The sequence below is a fragment of the Archocentrus centrarchus genome, chromosome 19 (genome assembly GCF_007364275.1).
Source record: "Archocentrus centrarchus isolate MPI-CPG fArcCen1 chromosome 19, fArcCen1, whole genome shotgun sequence".
Lineage (NCBI taxonomy): Eukaryota > Metazoa > Chordata > Actinopteri > Cichliformes > Cichlidae > Archocentrus > Archocentrus centrarchus.
The window spans coordinates 22052010-22069007 of NC_044364.1; the positions used below are offsets into that span (position 1 = coordinate 22052010).

At 41.0% G+C, this 16998-nt stretch overlaps 1 protein-coding gene across 2 annotated transcripts in view; it reads right to left on the reverse strand.

Moving 5' to 3' along the window:
• LOC115798683 (cGMP-dependent protein kinase 1-like) overlaps positions 1-16998 on the reverse strand; it is an 80918-nt gene that overhangs the window by 40802 nt on the left and 23118 nt on the right. For both annotated transcript variants that reach the window (XM_030755620.1, XM_030755619.1), the window contains exon 2: positions 13111-13277. In XM_030755620.1, the coding sequence (XP_030611480.1) occupies positions 13111-13277 (167 nt within the window). The remainder of the gene's footprint in view (positions 1-13110; positions 13278-16998) is intronic.

Below are 16998 nucleotides of genomic sequence, written 5' to 3' on the forward strand. Positions count from 1 at the left end.
GTCTGGGCTTTTTAAGACCTCGCCTCTCTAGGCCTTCCTGGTCTCCGCTGCTGCTCTGCTCGGGTTCTGTGATGGTGTTGCTGCCGTCCCTATTTGGGTCTTTGGTTTGGGTCATCTTAATTTGCTTTCTGCACACACTTCATACACTTGCAAGCTCATCCATGCTTTATACGGCCACAGACTTGCATGATTATTGTTAAGTTACATAAATCTTTGGTAATTCCTATTCAGTTGGTGGTGTCACATGAAAAAAAATGAAAAAAATTTGCATAATGGACATTTAAAATGCTCAAGCTCAGCATTATTGAGATTAAACCTTCAGTGCTGATGCTGGAAGTACAGTAGCAGTTTAAGGTCTTTTGTCATATATTTTTTAATAAAACATGAGGTGCATCCCTGATGTATAAATCTAAAGCTATTTTACTCGCCTTTTGTCCCCTGCAGTTCTGATCGCAGGTGGATTTTAAATGCATTTTATTAAATTGGGAGCCTTAAGTTCTGAATCTTTGATGATCGTCACTGAGCATCACTTCACTGCCATTAGAGGCTGTAATATAATCCCTTAACATCAGCTCAGAGGATGACATGTTACCAAGAATCTTCACTATGGTGGGAGGACCACCCTAACATGTCCCCACAATACAGAGATGTCCTCACAACAACAGCTTGGTGTGACAATTGTCCCCACCGGTATAGAAAGTCATGCACACACACACACACACACACACACACACACACACACACACACAAGTGTGTTTTTCTATCTTTGTGGGGAATTTCCATTGACTTCCATTCATTTCTACAGCCTAAACCTTACCTTTACCCTTTTCCTAACCCTAACCATCACATACCTAACCCTAACCTAAACTCAATTCATACCTTAGCCCTAACTCTGACCCCTGACCCAAAAACAGGGTTTCCCCTTGTGGGGACAAGGTTCCAGTCCCCACAAGGAGCAATTGGTCCCCACAACGTAGTATATGTCAGGAAAATTGTCCCCACAAGGTATTATAAACATACGCACACACACACACACACACACACACACACACACACACACACACATGTTAATTAACCCTGTGCCTGTCTCTCTCTCTCGCTCTCTCTCTCTCTCACACACACACACACGCACACAGAGACGGTGGTGATTATGTTAAATGGTGAGATAAACACACACACAGGAACTGAGGTTGTAATTGCAAATTGTAATGATCATTAGACTAATCACACACTCACACACTTCTCATTTCAGGCCTGCGTCATGTGTTGTATCATCGCTGTTTACAGATGAGTATCAGAAACACCTCAGAGGGCTGAGAGGTCACCACATGATCCTCATGAAGCATCACACCATCTTTTATTCTTATATTTAGTCAGTCATGTTGGAAATTCTCCACTGAACACTCTGTGCATGGTGCTAAAGTTCACTTAGAATTTATGTATTTTAATTCTGCTGCAATGACTAAAATTTAGTTTGTAGATGAAAAATAATTGACTAAACATAATCATTAATCAAATAAACTGGGCAAAGCTAGTATTTTCTGACATTTTACAGCTTCTGCTGAATGATTAATCAATACATTTATATAGTGTACATAATATTCACTAACAAAACTAACTGTTATGCACAGTATTACATAATAACAGGAATTTGTAGCAGTAAAGAGCACACAAACACCCGGGTGCTGCTTTCAAGGGAGTCTCAGAGCTCCTGAGCATCAAACAGGACTGAAGACATCAAACAAGAGAGACATGAGCCCACACTGAGCTCATTAGAGGAGGAATTGCAGGTCAGAGCAGAGAAAATGTTTTTACCATGTTAATAACAGAGAAGGTGGACAGAGTGACAGAACAACAAAAAGGAGAGCGTGGGCGACCAACTACTGCAGAGACAAAGAGAGAGATCTTTTTAAAAGTGATGAAAAGAACTGGCAGGTATGTGAGTCTCACACAACACAGTTCAGAGAAGTCATGGACTCAAACAAGACTAAAAAAAACAGAACCAAATACAACAAAACAGTACTGAAAGGATCAGGTTTAACAGCAGTGTTTGATATAGCACATTCTTTCCTTTGTATGTTTCAGAGGTCAGTTAAAAAAAACAAACACTTTGTTAATATTCAAATTTATTAGGTTGCTGATGCAAATGTGCACTTTTATGCAGATGACACAGTTATTTAAATACACAGCTTCGCTTAAGATCCACATCCAGCAGCTTTTTGGAACGATGAAAGAGAGTGACAGGTTCTGCTTTGGAAAGAGTTTACAACTAGATCAATAAACCAGCACACTTCTCCATCAGTTTATACTTCACAATCTGCCCTTAAATTTCTCCTGAAATTCTGTAAACGTCCAAATTTATGCCATACTATGTCTGCCAGCATCAAATAAAAGTTTGAGTTTTCATCTTAAGCAAGATAAACACTTTTAAATACTCTAATATGACCAATCTATCCTACAGCAATGGTGCAACAATGAGAAAACATGTAAAGACCCCCACCCGCTTCACAGTAGCCCCAGACTTTAAGAGGTCGTCACCTAGCCTCCTGGTAGTGCTCGGACATTAATCAGAGTCAGCGAGGTCATCCTGAGGAGACCATGAACATCTGCACCACTTTTCATCACAATTCTTCCAACAACTAATGAGACATTTCAGTTTGAAGTTTATAAAAAACACAAGCTGGAAATGTGGGAACAGAAATAAAGATGTGATTCTAACAATCAGAGTAGGACTGGCAGCCAGGTGGCAGTCAGTTTGTATTGACTTCTGAAACCCAAATTTCCCCCTCAGAGAAGCAAACTGTTTAAATCTAGCCCAAACTGGGAGGTTAATTTGAAGCTGTAACACTGACAAACAACAAGGACGAGAGAGAGACCTTCAGTTTCTCAGATTTCTGTCTTTGTTCCCGCAAACAAAAAAAATAATCTGCATCCACCCGACAGGCTGATGTTGAGCTGTGCTTTTAGAAACTCATTAAACCAGCAGGAGGGTGGCGAGGAGGAAGGGATCATGAAACACAGCTAAACGAGCAGAAAGCTCCGAGCAGACATGGATTCATTACAGAAGCTGCTTCTCATTACGCAGAGTGAAAATTGAGCTTTTGTCAGAGGTACGAGCAGCCGACTGCACACAGAAACAGGTCTTTGTAAAAGTCGAACAAAAGAAAACAGTCTGAGAAAGCTTCAGATTTACACAAAGAGGCTGAAAAACTCATCTGAGAGCAGCCTGGCTTCGTTTTCCTCCAGAGCGCTGCTTCTTCTTCTGATCTCACAGAGCTCACTGACGTTTAACTGTTTAAAATATGAGACTCAGTGATTAAGTTACATATTCTGATCAGACCAACATGAGTACTTCAAGTCTGTGAAGTCCTGGGTATTTTTTTTTACCTTCTACTGAGCAATTTTCAAATAGCCATCCATCCATCCATTCATCCATCCATCCATCCATCCATCAAAAAAAGCAAATGTATTTGCGTTTTTTAGGGATTTTATTCATCTAAAATAATACACATCTTTTCTTAAAATTATTTTTTAAATATATTTTTTCACAATTTTTAGGGACTTTTCTAAAATTATTATTTTATTTTGTGATAAAATATTGGTTACTACTTTTCTTAGATTCTGATATATTCAGAGCTTTGTGGCCGTAGCACACACAGAGCAGCACACTGATGAGCTTCAGGCTGCAAGGAAACGTGTTTTATTTGCAGCTCGAGCTTCTTCTAATGCATCTGATAAGAAATCAAAGGACGAATCGATAAAACGTGCAGAAGCAGCTAAAAACAATCTCACACGTCATAATGTCCAGGACAGGAAACAGTGATCAGTGTTTTACATAATGCATGAATAAGGGTGATAACTCGTATGTAGGTGGACACACACACACACACACACACACACACACACACACACACACACACACACACACCTGTGTGCCTGCATTTTTGAGGGCCAGTGGGAGTTTCATACTCACGTCAGGACACTGTTCCCAGTCCAGTTTGAAGGTTGAAGTTAGAACAAATAGTGAAGTGTGTGTATCAGCTGAACCCTTAAATTCAGTTTCTGGGGCCCTTAGGTGTGAAGATTCTCTTATCTTTCCATAGGGTGAAGCTACTATGACTATAAAAATCCTGATCCTCTTCTTTATTGATAATCTTTTTCTTTATATTATTAATATTATTTTTAAAAGTGAAAAGGTTTAAAGGAGTTTTATAATCAATTACAGGGGAATTAAGTTTTCAAGGTAATAATCCCAGAAGCAAAGTCACTTTGTGAACTGAATAATCTCTCAGGGAGCGAATGTTAAAACTAATAAACTGCTGCTGTGGACTCACTGTCTGCAAGTTACGGTACAGCAAACAGGAGGCGCTGCTAAGAGAATGTAATGATCAGTTGGCATATTGAAGGAGCTCAGCTCAAGACGCAGACAGCTCTCATTTGAGCGCATCGAGCACGCTGTGGTTGAGTAAAACACCGATGTTGAACAGAAGCTGTTCTGCAGGTTACAGCTCATTGAACAGCTGGGTCGATAAATTATTTTTTTAGATTGTGTTTCTAAACAGAAATCACTTTCAGTAATGAGGACATCGTGCTCAGCTCAGGAAAAATGTCATCTTTCAGTTTAAATGAGCGCCTGATGTGTGTAACCGTGTCAGGCAGAGGGGAGAGTCTGCAGCTCGGGCATCCAGCAGATTTTTCTTCTCATTCAGTTGTCTCGGGTGGTGTGAAAAAAAGGGCTACAGGTCTTTTAACAGTCAGAAAAAACACACAATTAATGTGATTTCTGCTGCGCTCCACTGACAAGCCATAGGTTCATATACAGTGTGAATCAAGAGGTGGCGAATAAAGCTGCAGTGGCAAAAACTGCAGTTACTCTAATATCATCAAGATGATGTCTTCTTCTTACTGTGTTTCAGCAAAATGATGCCAAAACACATTGTGCTCATATTCCAGATATATGAAACCAAAACTACAATCTCCTGTTCTCCTTTTCCCTCCACTTTTCCTTCCCTCTGTCCTCATATCCACCTTTCCATCTCTTCTTCTTTACGCTTCCCTCACCACTTTCCATATTTTAAACGTGTTGTATAAAGCGGTTTGAGTGCTCAGCTAGAGTAGAAAAGAGCTATACAGCAACTAGATCGTTTACCATTTCCTTTTCCCTTCCTTGTCTTCTTAGATCCATCCTTCTTTGTCAGCCTCCTTCTTTTTTTTGTCCCTCCATTTCCTTCTTCCTCTACCTTAAACCTCTACCATTTTTTGTATTTTCCCTTTTCCTTTCTCCACTTCATACCTTCCTTTATTTCTTTCTCCTCCACCTATTCATGCTGCTTCTCCTTATTTTCCTATCTGCTTTTCCTCTTTCCCTCCACCTCCCTTGTCTCTCATATGCTTTCTTCCATCTCGTTCTGCTCGCTAACTTCCTCTCTTTCCTCCTCTTCTCATCTTCCTCTCTCCACCTTCCCTTTCCCATCCCTTCGTATGTTTTTATTCTTCCTTTTTAAAAAAACACAGATTCCAAATTTCTAAAGTGTGAAAACATTTAAATGCCAAATATTGTCATCTAACATGTTGCCATGCCAACCACATCTACCAGAGAAGTGTGTGTGTGTGTGTGTGTGTGTGTGCGTGTGTGTGTGTGCCTGTGTGTGTGTGCCTGTGTGTTTTTGTACTACACCGTCACAGTGAGGACATTTCTGGACGGTCCTCACTTTTTCAAGAGGCCACTCAGAGGTTCAGACCGGGTCTCAGGGTCCAGTTTGGAACCCGCAGATGGAGCGGACCATCTGTGCTGCTGAGGGTCTTCACAAAGATAGAAGCCATCCCTAAAAACAGACCACGACACAGATTGATTGTGTGTGTGTGTGTGTGTGTGTGTGTGTGTGTGTGTGTGTGTGTGTGTGTGTGTGTGTGTGTGTCTTTTACATAATGAGACAAAACTGCTGCATCTGTTTCTTCCTCCAAACACAGAATTAATGAGCATCATGTTTATAACACACACACACACATACATACACACACACAAAGAGCAGTGTTTCCATCTCAGTGACTTTGACCTCAAACCAAACTTGCTACTTTTCCATCTGAGGACTTTTGTTCTGAAAAGTGAAGCAAACTGTGACAGATTTATGTCCCCACAACATGAGTGACACACACACACACACACACACACACACACACACACACACACACACACACACACACACACACACACACACAATCAATCTGTGTCGTGGTCTGTTTTTAGGGATGGCTTCCTCTTCCTGTGACAGTAATCGGTATATTTAGCCACCATCTGCGCCCCCCGCCTCCTCCTCCCGCCCCCATAACACACACTCACGTTTGTAAATATACATTTGTGAGGACCCTCATTGATATAATGCATTCATGAGCTCATCCCCCTAACCCTTACCGAAGATCAGCACTTAACCCTTACATGTAACACTCTTACATAATCTCAAACACAACAGATGAATTCATGCTGCATTTTCACAGCGTAGCCTTAACAAAACAAACACCTAAAAATGTGTTTATCATATTTATGAAATGTTCCAGTCATTTATCAGGAAACCATTTGCCCTCCCTGGATGAATTTCAGCCAGGTCTGTCTGATATATTTCCTGTTTTTATGTCTGATGTTGCACCTGGTTGTTGAACAAAGATGCATTGCTCCACGGCTCTATGCTCTGTGAAGCTTGGACAGATGAGGTTTCCAGCTGAAGCTTTTGTGATTCTGGACGAATTAATACTTTTAGAGTTCCATCAGCTACTAGAAGTCATTCTCCTCTGTTCTTCTCTTATGAAGGCTGAAGTTTTCCAGGAGAGTTTCTTAGACCTTCTACGTGTCTGTGTGATCTACAGTATGTGCAGACTGGATGTTGTGTTGAGACACGTGGAGGCAGATTGAGATGAACAAAAGGCGAGCCGTTTATTGACAGGCTGATGGCAGGTTGAAAGTAACATGAAAATTAATGTACAAAGGAAACTAAACTATAAACTACAGAAATGTACAAACTAGAAGAACACACTGGAGCTAAGGAACACTAGCTCCAGGTAAACAGGAACTAAGGCAGATGCTCTGACACAGGACGAAGGGAGACTGAGACAATAAGTACACAGAAGGGTGACTAGGGGAAGAGGAGACAGCAGGGGAGAACGAGACAAGGCTGAACTGAATTACAGCAGATGAGACACAGGATGCAAAACTGAAGGCTTAAATAGACAACTTAAATAGACAAAGTCCAAGAAACTCAAAACTTTCATGATACGGTAGTGAAGCAGGCAGGCTGTGGACCCAACATGCAAGGCTCAGAGACAGAGATGAAGTTAAAACACAACTTTAATTGCTGGCAGGAAGCAGGGAATAAATTAAATGTAAAGAACACGGCTACTCAGTCAAACTGGAACCAGCACAGGAAGACTCACTACAATGAGGGACGATCCAACATTAACCTCCTAAGACCTGAGCTCCTGTTTGTGATGCATTTTTAATATTTGTGATTAGATGGACCTGATATGTATATAAACTAAGCTTCCTCTTTGAACAGGAAGTTGTATTTTGTTACATGGTTGTTACACAATTTTGTGAACAAAAATTATTCTCAGATATTCGCAAGCATTGGAGTATGATTGTGTGAATATTAGACAGTAAAAAAGCACTTAGCTTAGTTTCAAATGGAAGTGCTTGTATGAATGGGTAAATGTAAATGTGTTGCATAAGCACTTTAAGTGCTCAGATAAAGTAGAAAAGCACTATATAAGAACTAGTCCATTTGACATTTACAATATCAGGAACTCAACAAAAACACAAAACACTGGGCAAAAGGCCCAGGACCATGACAAAACATTAATAAGCTTGACACATATCTGAAAACTACTTGAGCATTTAAAGCAACAGAGCTGAGACAAAGTTAGAGATAATAATCAGGGTATGCTGGCAGGTTTGTAGCATAAATCAGATGCTTCTCTGCATATAAACTCACATTCTTTTAAAATCAAGTGGGATGTAAACAAACCAATCAGAGATCCTCATATAGAGCCTTGTGGTACACCACCTCTTGGACAAGGCGCAGAACGTGAACCAGAGAAGAGATAAATCTGAACTGTTTTGACATTTTACCATCAGCTTCAGCTACCATCACCCTGCTACCGTCAGGTCAAACTTCAACCACACTGTCTTCAGGACTACCAGAGAGAAATCTGCTCTCTCTTTTTAGTCCCTGTCAGTACTATAGCTGCAGCATTCTGGATCAGCTGAAGGCTTTTCATGGAACTGTACAGTCCAGCCTCAAACTAATAAATGCAAGAATTCACTTTTCAGCATCTCTCTGAGACAGGATGCTTCAAATTTTAGAGATATCTTGCAAATGCAAAAACGCAGTCCTACATATTTGTTTAATATGTGCATTGAAGGACATATCCTGGTCCAAAATGACTCCAAGATTCCTCACAGGGTTACTGGAGGCCAAGGTAATGCCATCCAGAGTAAATATCTGGTTAGACACCATATTTCTAAGTTGAAGGCATTCATATAGCAAGTGCCAGCTAAATCTACATCAACTGATGATGAACCTACTCACAAGGTGCTGCAGATGTGTACACTTTTAAAAGGTGTGTGTCTGAAAGGAATATATTCACACTGACCAACAGTTTTCATATTGGAGCAACAGGAACAAACTTTTGGATAAAATACATTTAATTATCACTTTCCCACTCTTAGAGCACAGGCATTAATCTGTCAGTGCTGCTCAAAAATAGTAAAACTCAAGATTAAGATTCGCACAAATTTCATAAACTTAAAAATCAGTGGATTTGTTTAACCTTAAAAAAGAGGAAAGTTATCTTTTTAATTATGTGGATTTCCTTGAACGTCAGGTATAATTTTAAAAGCCTAAAAGTTAAATAAATATGAAGCAAATGGAACCTCTTCAGCCTGGCTGGGAGGGAATTTGAAGTTTTATGGAGGGCCAAAAGGGCTGAAATGCACAGCAGAGTTGTCTTGTTTTAATAATCTTCAGAAGCCAAAATTTCATTCAAAATAAATTCATTAATTGCACAGTTCTGTACTCTGAGTAGAGCAAATAGTTGAAATACAATTGAAATACACACATTTTCTGAGTTCACTCATTTCACTATAACCTGATTTGAGCCCTTGAAGCAAATTTCAACCCCAAACAGGTTTTGACCTGGACCTGAAAAAATGCCCTCACAAGTCAGTATAGTTCCTCTCACGGACACACACACACACACACACACACACACACACACACACACACACACACACACACACACACACACACACACACACACAAAATCTGCCTGCCTGAACCTCGTCCACCACACCATGCTCCATTCGAAAACGGCTCATTTTAACATTGAATTGCTGATTAGCTTACATCCTTTTCATATACAATCTGACAAAACAATCTTTTTTCACATTGTGAGGACTCACTCTGAATTTCAGCATGGGTGTTATTCACCCAGCAGCTTTTACTTAGATATAAATGTCATCAGTTGTTTCACACCACTCGCTGCCTGCCACCCACCGACATGGAGGATTGGCCATCTGGAGAATTGTTGTGCCTATAAGTCCACCATGACTGGGACAAAGAGATTTAAAATGTCCTGAAAATAGGGAGTGACAGTCTGACTGTCGGCAGGTTTGAAGGTCTGCTGAGGGGATGAGATACCACATTGTTTTATAAAACTAACAAATAAAGCAGTTTGTTCTCAGGAGAAAACCAACTGTGTCTCAGGAGTCATTCCAGGAGAATATTAAGAGAAAATATACATTTTAAATTCATCAAACTCAGCAAAACCCACCATTAAAAAAATACCCTGCTCCTGTTCCCAAACATACACCATGACTTCATTAAAACAGTGCTGAATGGATGACTAACTAGATGCACATGAGTGTGCAGGTTAACTGTCCTGAGTGGAGCTTCAGCATCACCCTGTGTGTGTTTTCAGTGGGAGGATCACGTTTCTAAACAGGCTTCTTATGTAACACAATAACCTCAAATGCAGCTATAAATACAACAAAAGAGCTCCAGAGCTAGGAACAGCGGAGAGAGGCTGCAGGGTTACTGGTTTGATCCCCGGCTCCTCCTGTCCGAGCGTCCTTCAACACAACTAATGAGCACCAAATGCTTCGGGCCAAGGTGAATGAAAAGTAAACAAAAAGGAACCACGCTGCTCATGTTCTAAACCTTCTAAGCAGAAACAGCGAAGTTCTTATTAGAAGGTTGAAAGAAATCGGACTGACGGGAATGTTAACGTTTACTGTGCTACAGCAGCTTAACCCTTCATATATTTCATATATCTGTACTGTTTTCAGGCTGTGGATGAATTTAGGGACAACTAAATATGTTTCTCTGAGGATAATTCAGCCTGATCTCTACAGATAGTTATCTGCATGAGAAAACTTGCAGGTGAAAACATGTCAGTTCATCTCAGAGATACTGACAAAACATGGCTGTTATCAGCTTTTTGACATCCAGAGGAGGCTGCTGGGAATGGTGGAAGCAGCTGAAAGAAGAAGAAAATGAAGAGGAAGAAGAAGAGCTTCATCTCAGTGTATAATACCCACCATTGTCATTTACACACAACTAGTCCTGTGGCAGCACTTATTCCATCAGTTAGACAAAGTTGTCACTCACAAAAATGTTCTGATGTGCAGGGTTACTGCAGTGAAAGGATGTATTTTACCCCAAACCTTCACCTCTTTCTTACCTCACCAAGTTTTCATTGTTATTAAGTGTCAGAGAAACACATCAGTGTGCAGAGGACAAAGAGCTACAGTAGACAAAGTGCAAAAGACAGCCATAAAAAAAAGGGAAGTGAATCGCAGTCCTGGCTGATAAATGTATGAACCTCGAGCCGACAACAGCAACAGATGAGTGGTGTTTCTTTCTGACTGCAGTGATTCAGGTGAGTATAAGTGCTCATAGTGATGTCACAGTTTTTGTGAGCAGTGACCTCGTGCAGCATAAAGCAGCAGCAGCGTCTCCTCCGATACATTCCCATCATTCTTTCTTGTCTGTGCATTTTCTGCTGCTGTTGGTTAAAATGCAGACAGTGTGACTCTTCATTGTCCTCTCAGTGACTCTTCATCGACTGGCTGTGGATGTAAACACAGTGACTTTTAAACTCTTCTAAACTCAACTTTTTATCCCCTGATTTTGGAGCCTTAGTTTTTATTCAGATTTGGGATTACACTGAATTACTTTTAACTACAGGATGATTTTTATGATATTTTGTCCTGTAATGTAAAACCTGCTGGCGAAGCTGCAGCTTCATCACCTTATTTGATTTCTTCTTTTCCTCGCAGTTGCAGAAGCTGTGCGTGGCGTGGTGGCAGCAGAGAAACCAGCAGCAGAGTGGAGGTGAAAACCTTCAGGCCCTCTGACACGTTATGCAACGCAGTGCTGCTCTGACACTTTCCCAACAGCTGAGGAAAGTTCTTCCTGAAGGTCGAATGGAGCTCTGGGAAACTTGGGCAGCAACATTTTCCTGCGGTGCAGCCGGAAATGTCACGAAGCTCAAAGACTCTGCTGGTTTCCAGGTCGCTACGCTTTACATGATGTCATCATCACACAGAACATTTCCGAAATTATTCACTGAATGAACTTTAGTCCTTAAAGAATAAATGAGTTTGACATTTAGTCTTTTCGAGAAGAAGAAACTGAAAGCTGAAATCTTATTTCTCATCCACTGTTAAAGGAACGAATCTTTTCTTCATCACATATTCTTTGCACCAGAACATTTTCCTGTTTCTGTGATTTTAAAGGTTTGGCTCATCTTCAAACCTCTTTTAAAAATGAAAGCTATTCACCAACACGGCTGTTTGTCATGGCTGGGGAGGAAACGGGTGAGGAAGGGCAAAAACGAAGGACTCCAGAGGTAAACATAACTTAAAGGAGGTTTATTAAGGCTCGGAGGAGAATGAACACCAAAATCCAACGGAGGGGTGACGAAGGGAAAACACAAGGAACACTGGAACATGCGGGCACAAAACATCAACGACGCAACAGAGAACAAATGAAAACTGAGGGCTAAAATACACAATGGGTAATCAGGGCAAGAGGAAACAGCAGGGAACAACAGGTGAGGCAAATGAAACTAATCACACGGGGGGAAGCAAAACTAGACACGAAGCACAGGGAAATCATACTGACAAAATAAAACAGGAAGTGATAAACCAAGGAACACGCAGACGAGTCACAACACTGGGAACATGACAAACATACTGGGGAGGACACACTCAGGAAATAAACTAAAAACACAAAATGTTGGGCAAACGGCCCAGGACATGACACTGTTTAAGTTTGGAGAAACTCTTAAACAGGATCATTCATAAATCTCAAACTCTTATAAAAAAATCATACACTTACATTTAAGAAATAAAAGAAAACTGAAGAGTCGCCTTCCTATAGTGTTAATAAAGTGAGACGGTTCATTTAAAAAGCAGCAGAGTGACGAGATGTGCTTTGTGTCACCAAACACAGGTTTAACACAAACTCACAGCACATGAAGCTGCATTTCAACTACAGCACGTCTGACCTCAAGCTGGATTATTTTTATTTTATCCAAGGAGAAAAACATTTGAATTAGTGTCCTTCAAAACCCTCAGTATCAGAGCGATGCTAAATATCTGTAAAACACAAGTGTAACAACCACCACAGTGGAAAAGGGAGAGGCCAAAAATCTGCACCTGAGACAAAATCACCTGACACTAAATCAAAAGTAGTTTTTTATCCCAGAATTTTCCCAAAATACTGAGAAATTTGGGAGAAAAAAGAAAAAAGAAAAAAGTCTGAATGTCAAAATCTGCCAGAAAAAGAGGTCAGAGTGAAAAAGTCCTGAACAGATTGAGGTCTAAAAGCCTCCAGAGCTGAGTCAAATATACCTTCAGACCAGCTCAGAATCCCTCATCATTTTCAAACCAATTCAACTGAAAATGTAAAAAGAAAAAAAAAAAACCTGCTGAGAGACAAACACAGGAACAAAATAAAGAACCAAAACCGAAACTATGGAGCCCAAAACCAGAACAAACTCAACACAGAGAGCTTCAAATGAAGACACCAGAGAAGACTCTGATTGGTTCCTCACCTTCCATCACAAACACCAGCGAGCCCACGTCTCCCTCTTTGATGATGCAGGAGTCCTTCCCATAATCCACTGGGTACATGCAGTCCACGATCTCCTGGATCTGAGACAACTCCAGGTTCTTCATGAAGTCATTGTCCAAGATGGCCTCCTTTATCAGCTCCTTCGATCTGAGAGGAGGAGGAGGGAGGACGACGGGTCAGTACTGTGAGCTCTCACTCTGAGAAAAAAAGGTTCTTATTCTACTTTCTATTTTCTACAGCTTGTCACTGCTGAGCTATCCTTCCCTCTGTGTCAGGTGAAATGAAGCGAGCAGTTCTGAACATCAGGAAACAGATTTTTTTTTTTTTAAAGAAGTGCAAATAAGGAAACAGAAAGAAGAAAAATTAATAATTGACATAACTGCTTGATATTTCACCTTAAAACTTAGAGAAAAAAAACTGTGAATAAGAACTTTTTCCTGTCTGGGAACATATATGTACTTTTATGGCCCTCAAAAATGTGAAGTGGGCCCTGCAGGACTTTGGATTGATCCTGTACAGTTTTCTGTCCACTTCAGAAGCTGAAAAAACATTCACACCCTCCCTCCACACAATTTTTATCAGTCATTAACAACAGATAAGCTGAACTATATTAAAGTTGAATGTAAATTCATTCGAATTTTTCCACCCCACCTGTGGCTCTGTGACCTGCCACACAGCTTGAAACACCACTGATGTACACACTTTTTGCAGGAGTTTATCCTCAAATCCACTCATCTTAAAACTGTTGGGTTTTTTATTTTTGTTATTTTGGTGGGCGGGTGTATTGGGCTGTTTATGCAACCCAAAAAGCCTTCAGCCAAAACCAGTCTGAAAGGAAGTACAAAGAAGGATGAACAAGGACAAATCAGGGTCAGAAAACCAGTTTTTGTTTTTATTGTGATTGCGTCAAGTCAGAAAATCTTCCTCATTTAAAAAAAAAAAATGTAATTACCAACACTTCAGCCTGAAACAAACTCAAAAAAGTTCCGGTAGTTTATTCTCCTTTTTGACTCCGGCCTGTGCTGGTGCAAAATAATCAGCCTGTTTGGACAATTTACTGCCACAAAAACTCCAGACCAGCAAAAGTTGAAGCCAAAATGTCAAATCAGCTGAAAAACAAAAGATCAATACAAATAAATATCAAACAAAAAAGATCAGACTGAATTAAAAAAAAAATCTCATCTAAAAATCATCAAGACCGACATGAAGTCCACCAAAACTGGAGACTCTCCAACTCCGAACCTCCGACATCAGGACAAAGTTTGGTCTAAAATCACCAACAACATACAAACCTGAAACTCCTTCTCTGACCCATATATCAATTTACCTGTTGTTGGAAAATTTATAAATAAACCTGAAGTCCATGAGTCAGAGTGAAAAACCTTCAAGTCTAAAAACAGGATCCTGCCATTTAACAATGATCTGTATGGCAGAGAAATGTTTAACCCTGACAGCTTGCATCACTTGTAGAGACACAGACCTTCAACAGGAGGCTGAGCAGTCTTTGAACTGCAGTTTCACTGTAAGGGACAGATTTCTAAATCTTTATGTGCAAAATAAACCGACTGAAAGTGACGACTAATGATGCACCACAGGGCTTCGATTAATCTCAGAACCTCTCAGATTATCTAAAGCTTAAGTAGGAATCATACAAATATTATGGCTGCAATTCATGGTTATTTCTATTATGACTCATTTTTAATTCTTTTCCTGATTATCTGATTCAATATTTGCCCCCAAAAATCCAAGAAAAACTCTTCAAATCAATTTTTGAGTGAAAATTTGTGGAGACGCTGAAATGCAAGAAGTCTGACATTTCCCTATAATGAAATCCTTACAGTACATGATGCAGATATTGTCTGTACAGCAGTTACTACATTAATGAGCATCTCCTTTGGTGGTTTGAGAGCACCGGTTGCAAAAGTCTGTTGATGTTTCTCTCAGAGACTCCAAGGAGTTACGATGATGACTACATCTGCAGTGAACACAGCGACAAACAGAGATCAATCAGCTGAATCTGCCCTCAGGAGAACCAGCGAGTGTCTGTGCTGTGACTGAGCGCTGAACAAACTCCACCTGCTCTCAGTGACTGATTCGGCAGAAAACCTCTAACATTTATATTTAAAAGGCCATTTTAGTGTTTTTCTTTGCTTGTGAAAAGTGTTTGAACCGCCACAGTTCTGCTTGAGCTGTAGCTTTAAAACTCACTCTTCTTCTCTGCTGGCCTGATCAGAGTGCATAAACGCCGACTGAAGGAATTGACGAGTGCTCGAAAGGACCATTCAAAACATCCTCCAGCCACTGCTGGCTTCACAAAGGCTCTCATGCCTCTGGCTGATCCATGTTCCAGACCGAACCCCATCCATAGCTGACAGGCTGTCTGGAAACACACTGATTCCTGCCCCCAAACAACGAACCCTCTTCAGAGTCCTGACTCTGCTGTTCAGGAGCCGCAAAAGACTTTAAATTAGTGTTTAAAGCTGCAAGCTTTTCTGTGGCATAAAAAAATACTGTCTGAATTAAAGCAGTAACATCTGCATTATTGAAGCATCATTAAAAGAGCAAAGTTAGAATAAAAAGTAGCATCAACATTAAAAAGCATAAAAATAAGCTCCGTAATAAGGAAGGAAGGAAGGAAGGAAGGAAGGAAGGAAGGAACAGCCTTTATTGTCCCGCAAAGGGGAAATTTAGGTGTAACAGCAGCAAAAATGTCAGAATAATAATAATAATAAAATAAAATAATATATACTGTACAGGATTATAACTACAGGAAATGACAATATACTATGCATTACTATACAATATATACATACTATTGGTTCTATTCTTGTTTTTGTTGGGAGCAGTGATGGTTATACAGTCTTACAGCTGCTGGGAGGAAGGATCTACGATAACGCTCCTTTGTGCATTTAGGATGCAGCAGTCTGTCACTGAAGGAGCTCTCCAGCTCAGCAACAGCTTCATGCATGGGGTGGGAGACCCTGTCCATCAGTGATGTTATTTTGGTCAGAGTTCTTCTGTCTCCCACCACCTGCACTGGGTCGAGAGGACATCCTAGAACAGAGCTGGCCTTCCTGATGAGCTTGTCTAACCGCTTCCTCTCAGCTGTAGACAAGCTGCTGCTCCAACATACTGCTGCATAGAAGATGACTGATGCTACCACAGAGTCATAGAAGGTCTTCAGGAGTGTCCCCTGCACTCCAAAAGACCTCAGCCTTCTCAGCAGGTAGAGTCTGCTCTGACCCTTCCTGTAAAGCGCATCAGTGTTGTGAGTCCAGACCAGTTTATTGTTCAGGTGAACACCCAGGTACTTCTAAGAGGCCACTATCTCAATGTCCACTCCCTGGATGTTCACTGGTGTCAGTGTGGTGGGTCTGCGCTTGCGGAAATCCACCACCAGCTCCTTGGTTTTAGCAGCGTTGATCAGGAGGTGGTTCCGCTGGCACCAGTCCACAAAGTCCTGAGTCCTCTGTCTGTACTCTGAATCATCCTCACCTGTGATGAGGCCAACTATGGCAGAGTCGTCAGAGAACTTCTGCAGATGGCAGCGTGGGGAGTTGATGGAGAAGTCTGCAGTGTAGAGGGTGAAGAGGAACCGTGCCAGCACCGTTCCCTGTGGGGCCTCCGTACTGCAGACCAGCCTGTCAGAGACAAAGCCCTGTGTCCTCACGTACTGTGGGCGGTCAGTGAGGTAGTCCAGTACCCACTGGGACATGTGGTTGTCCACTCCTGACAGCTCCAGCTTTTCTCTCAGAAGTCCTGGCTGGATGGTGTTGAAAGCACTGGAGAAATCAAAGAACATGATCCTCACAGTGCTTCCAGGCTTCTCCAGGTGGGTCAGAGCTCGGTGCAGGAGGTAGATGATGGC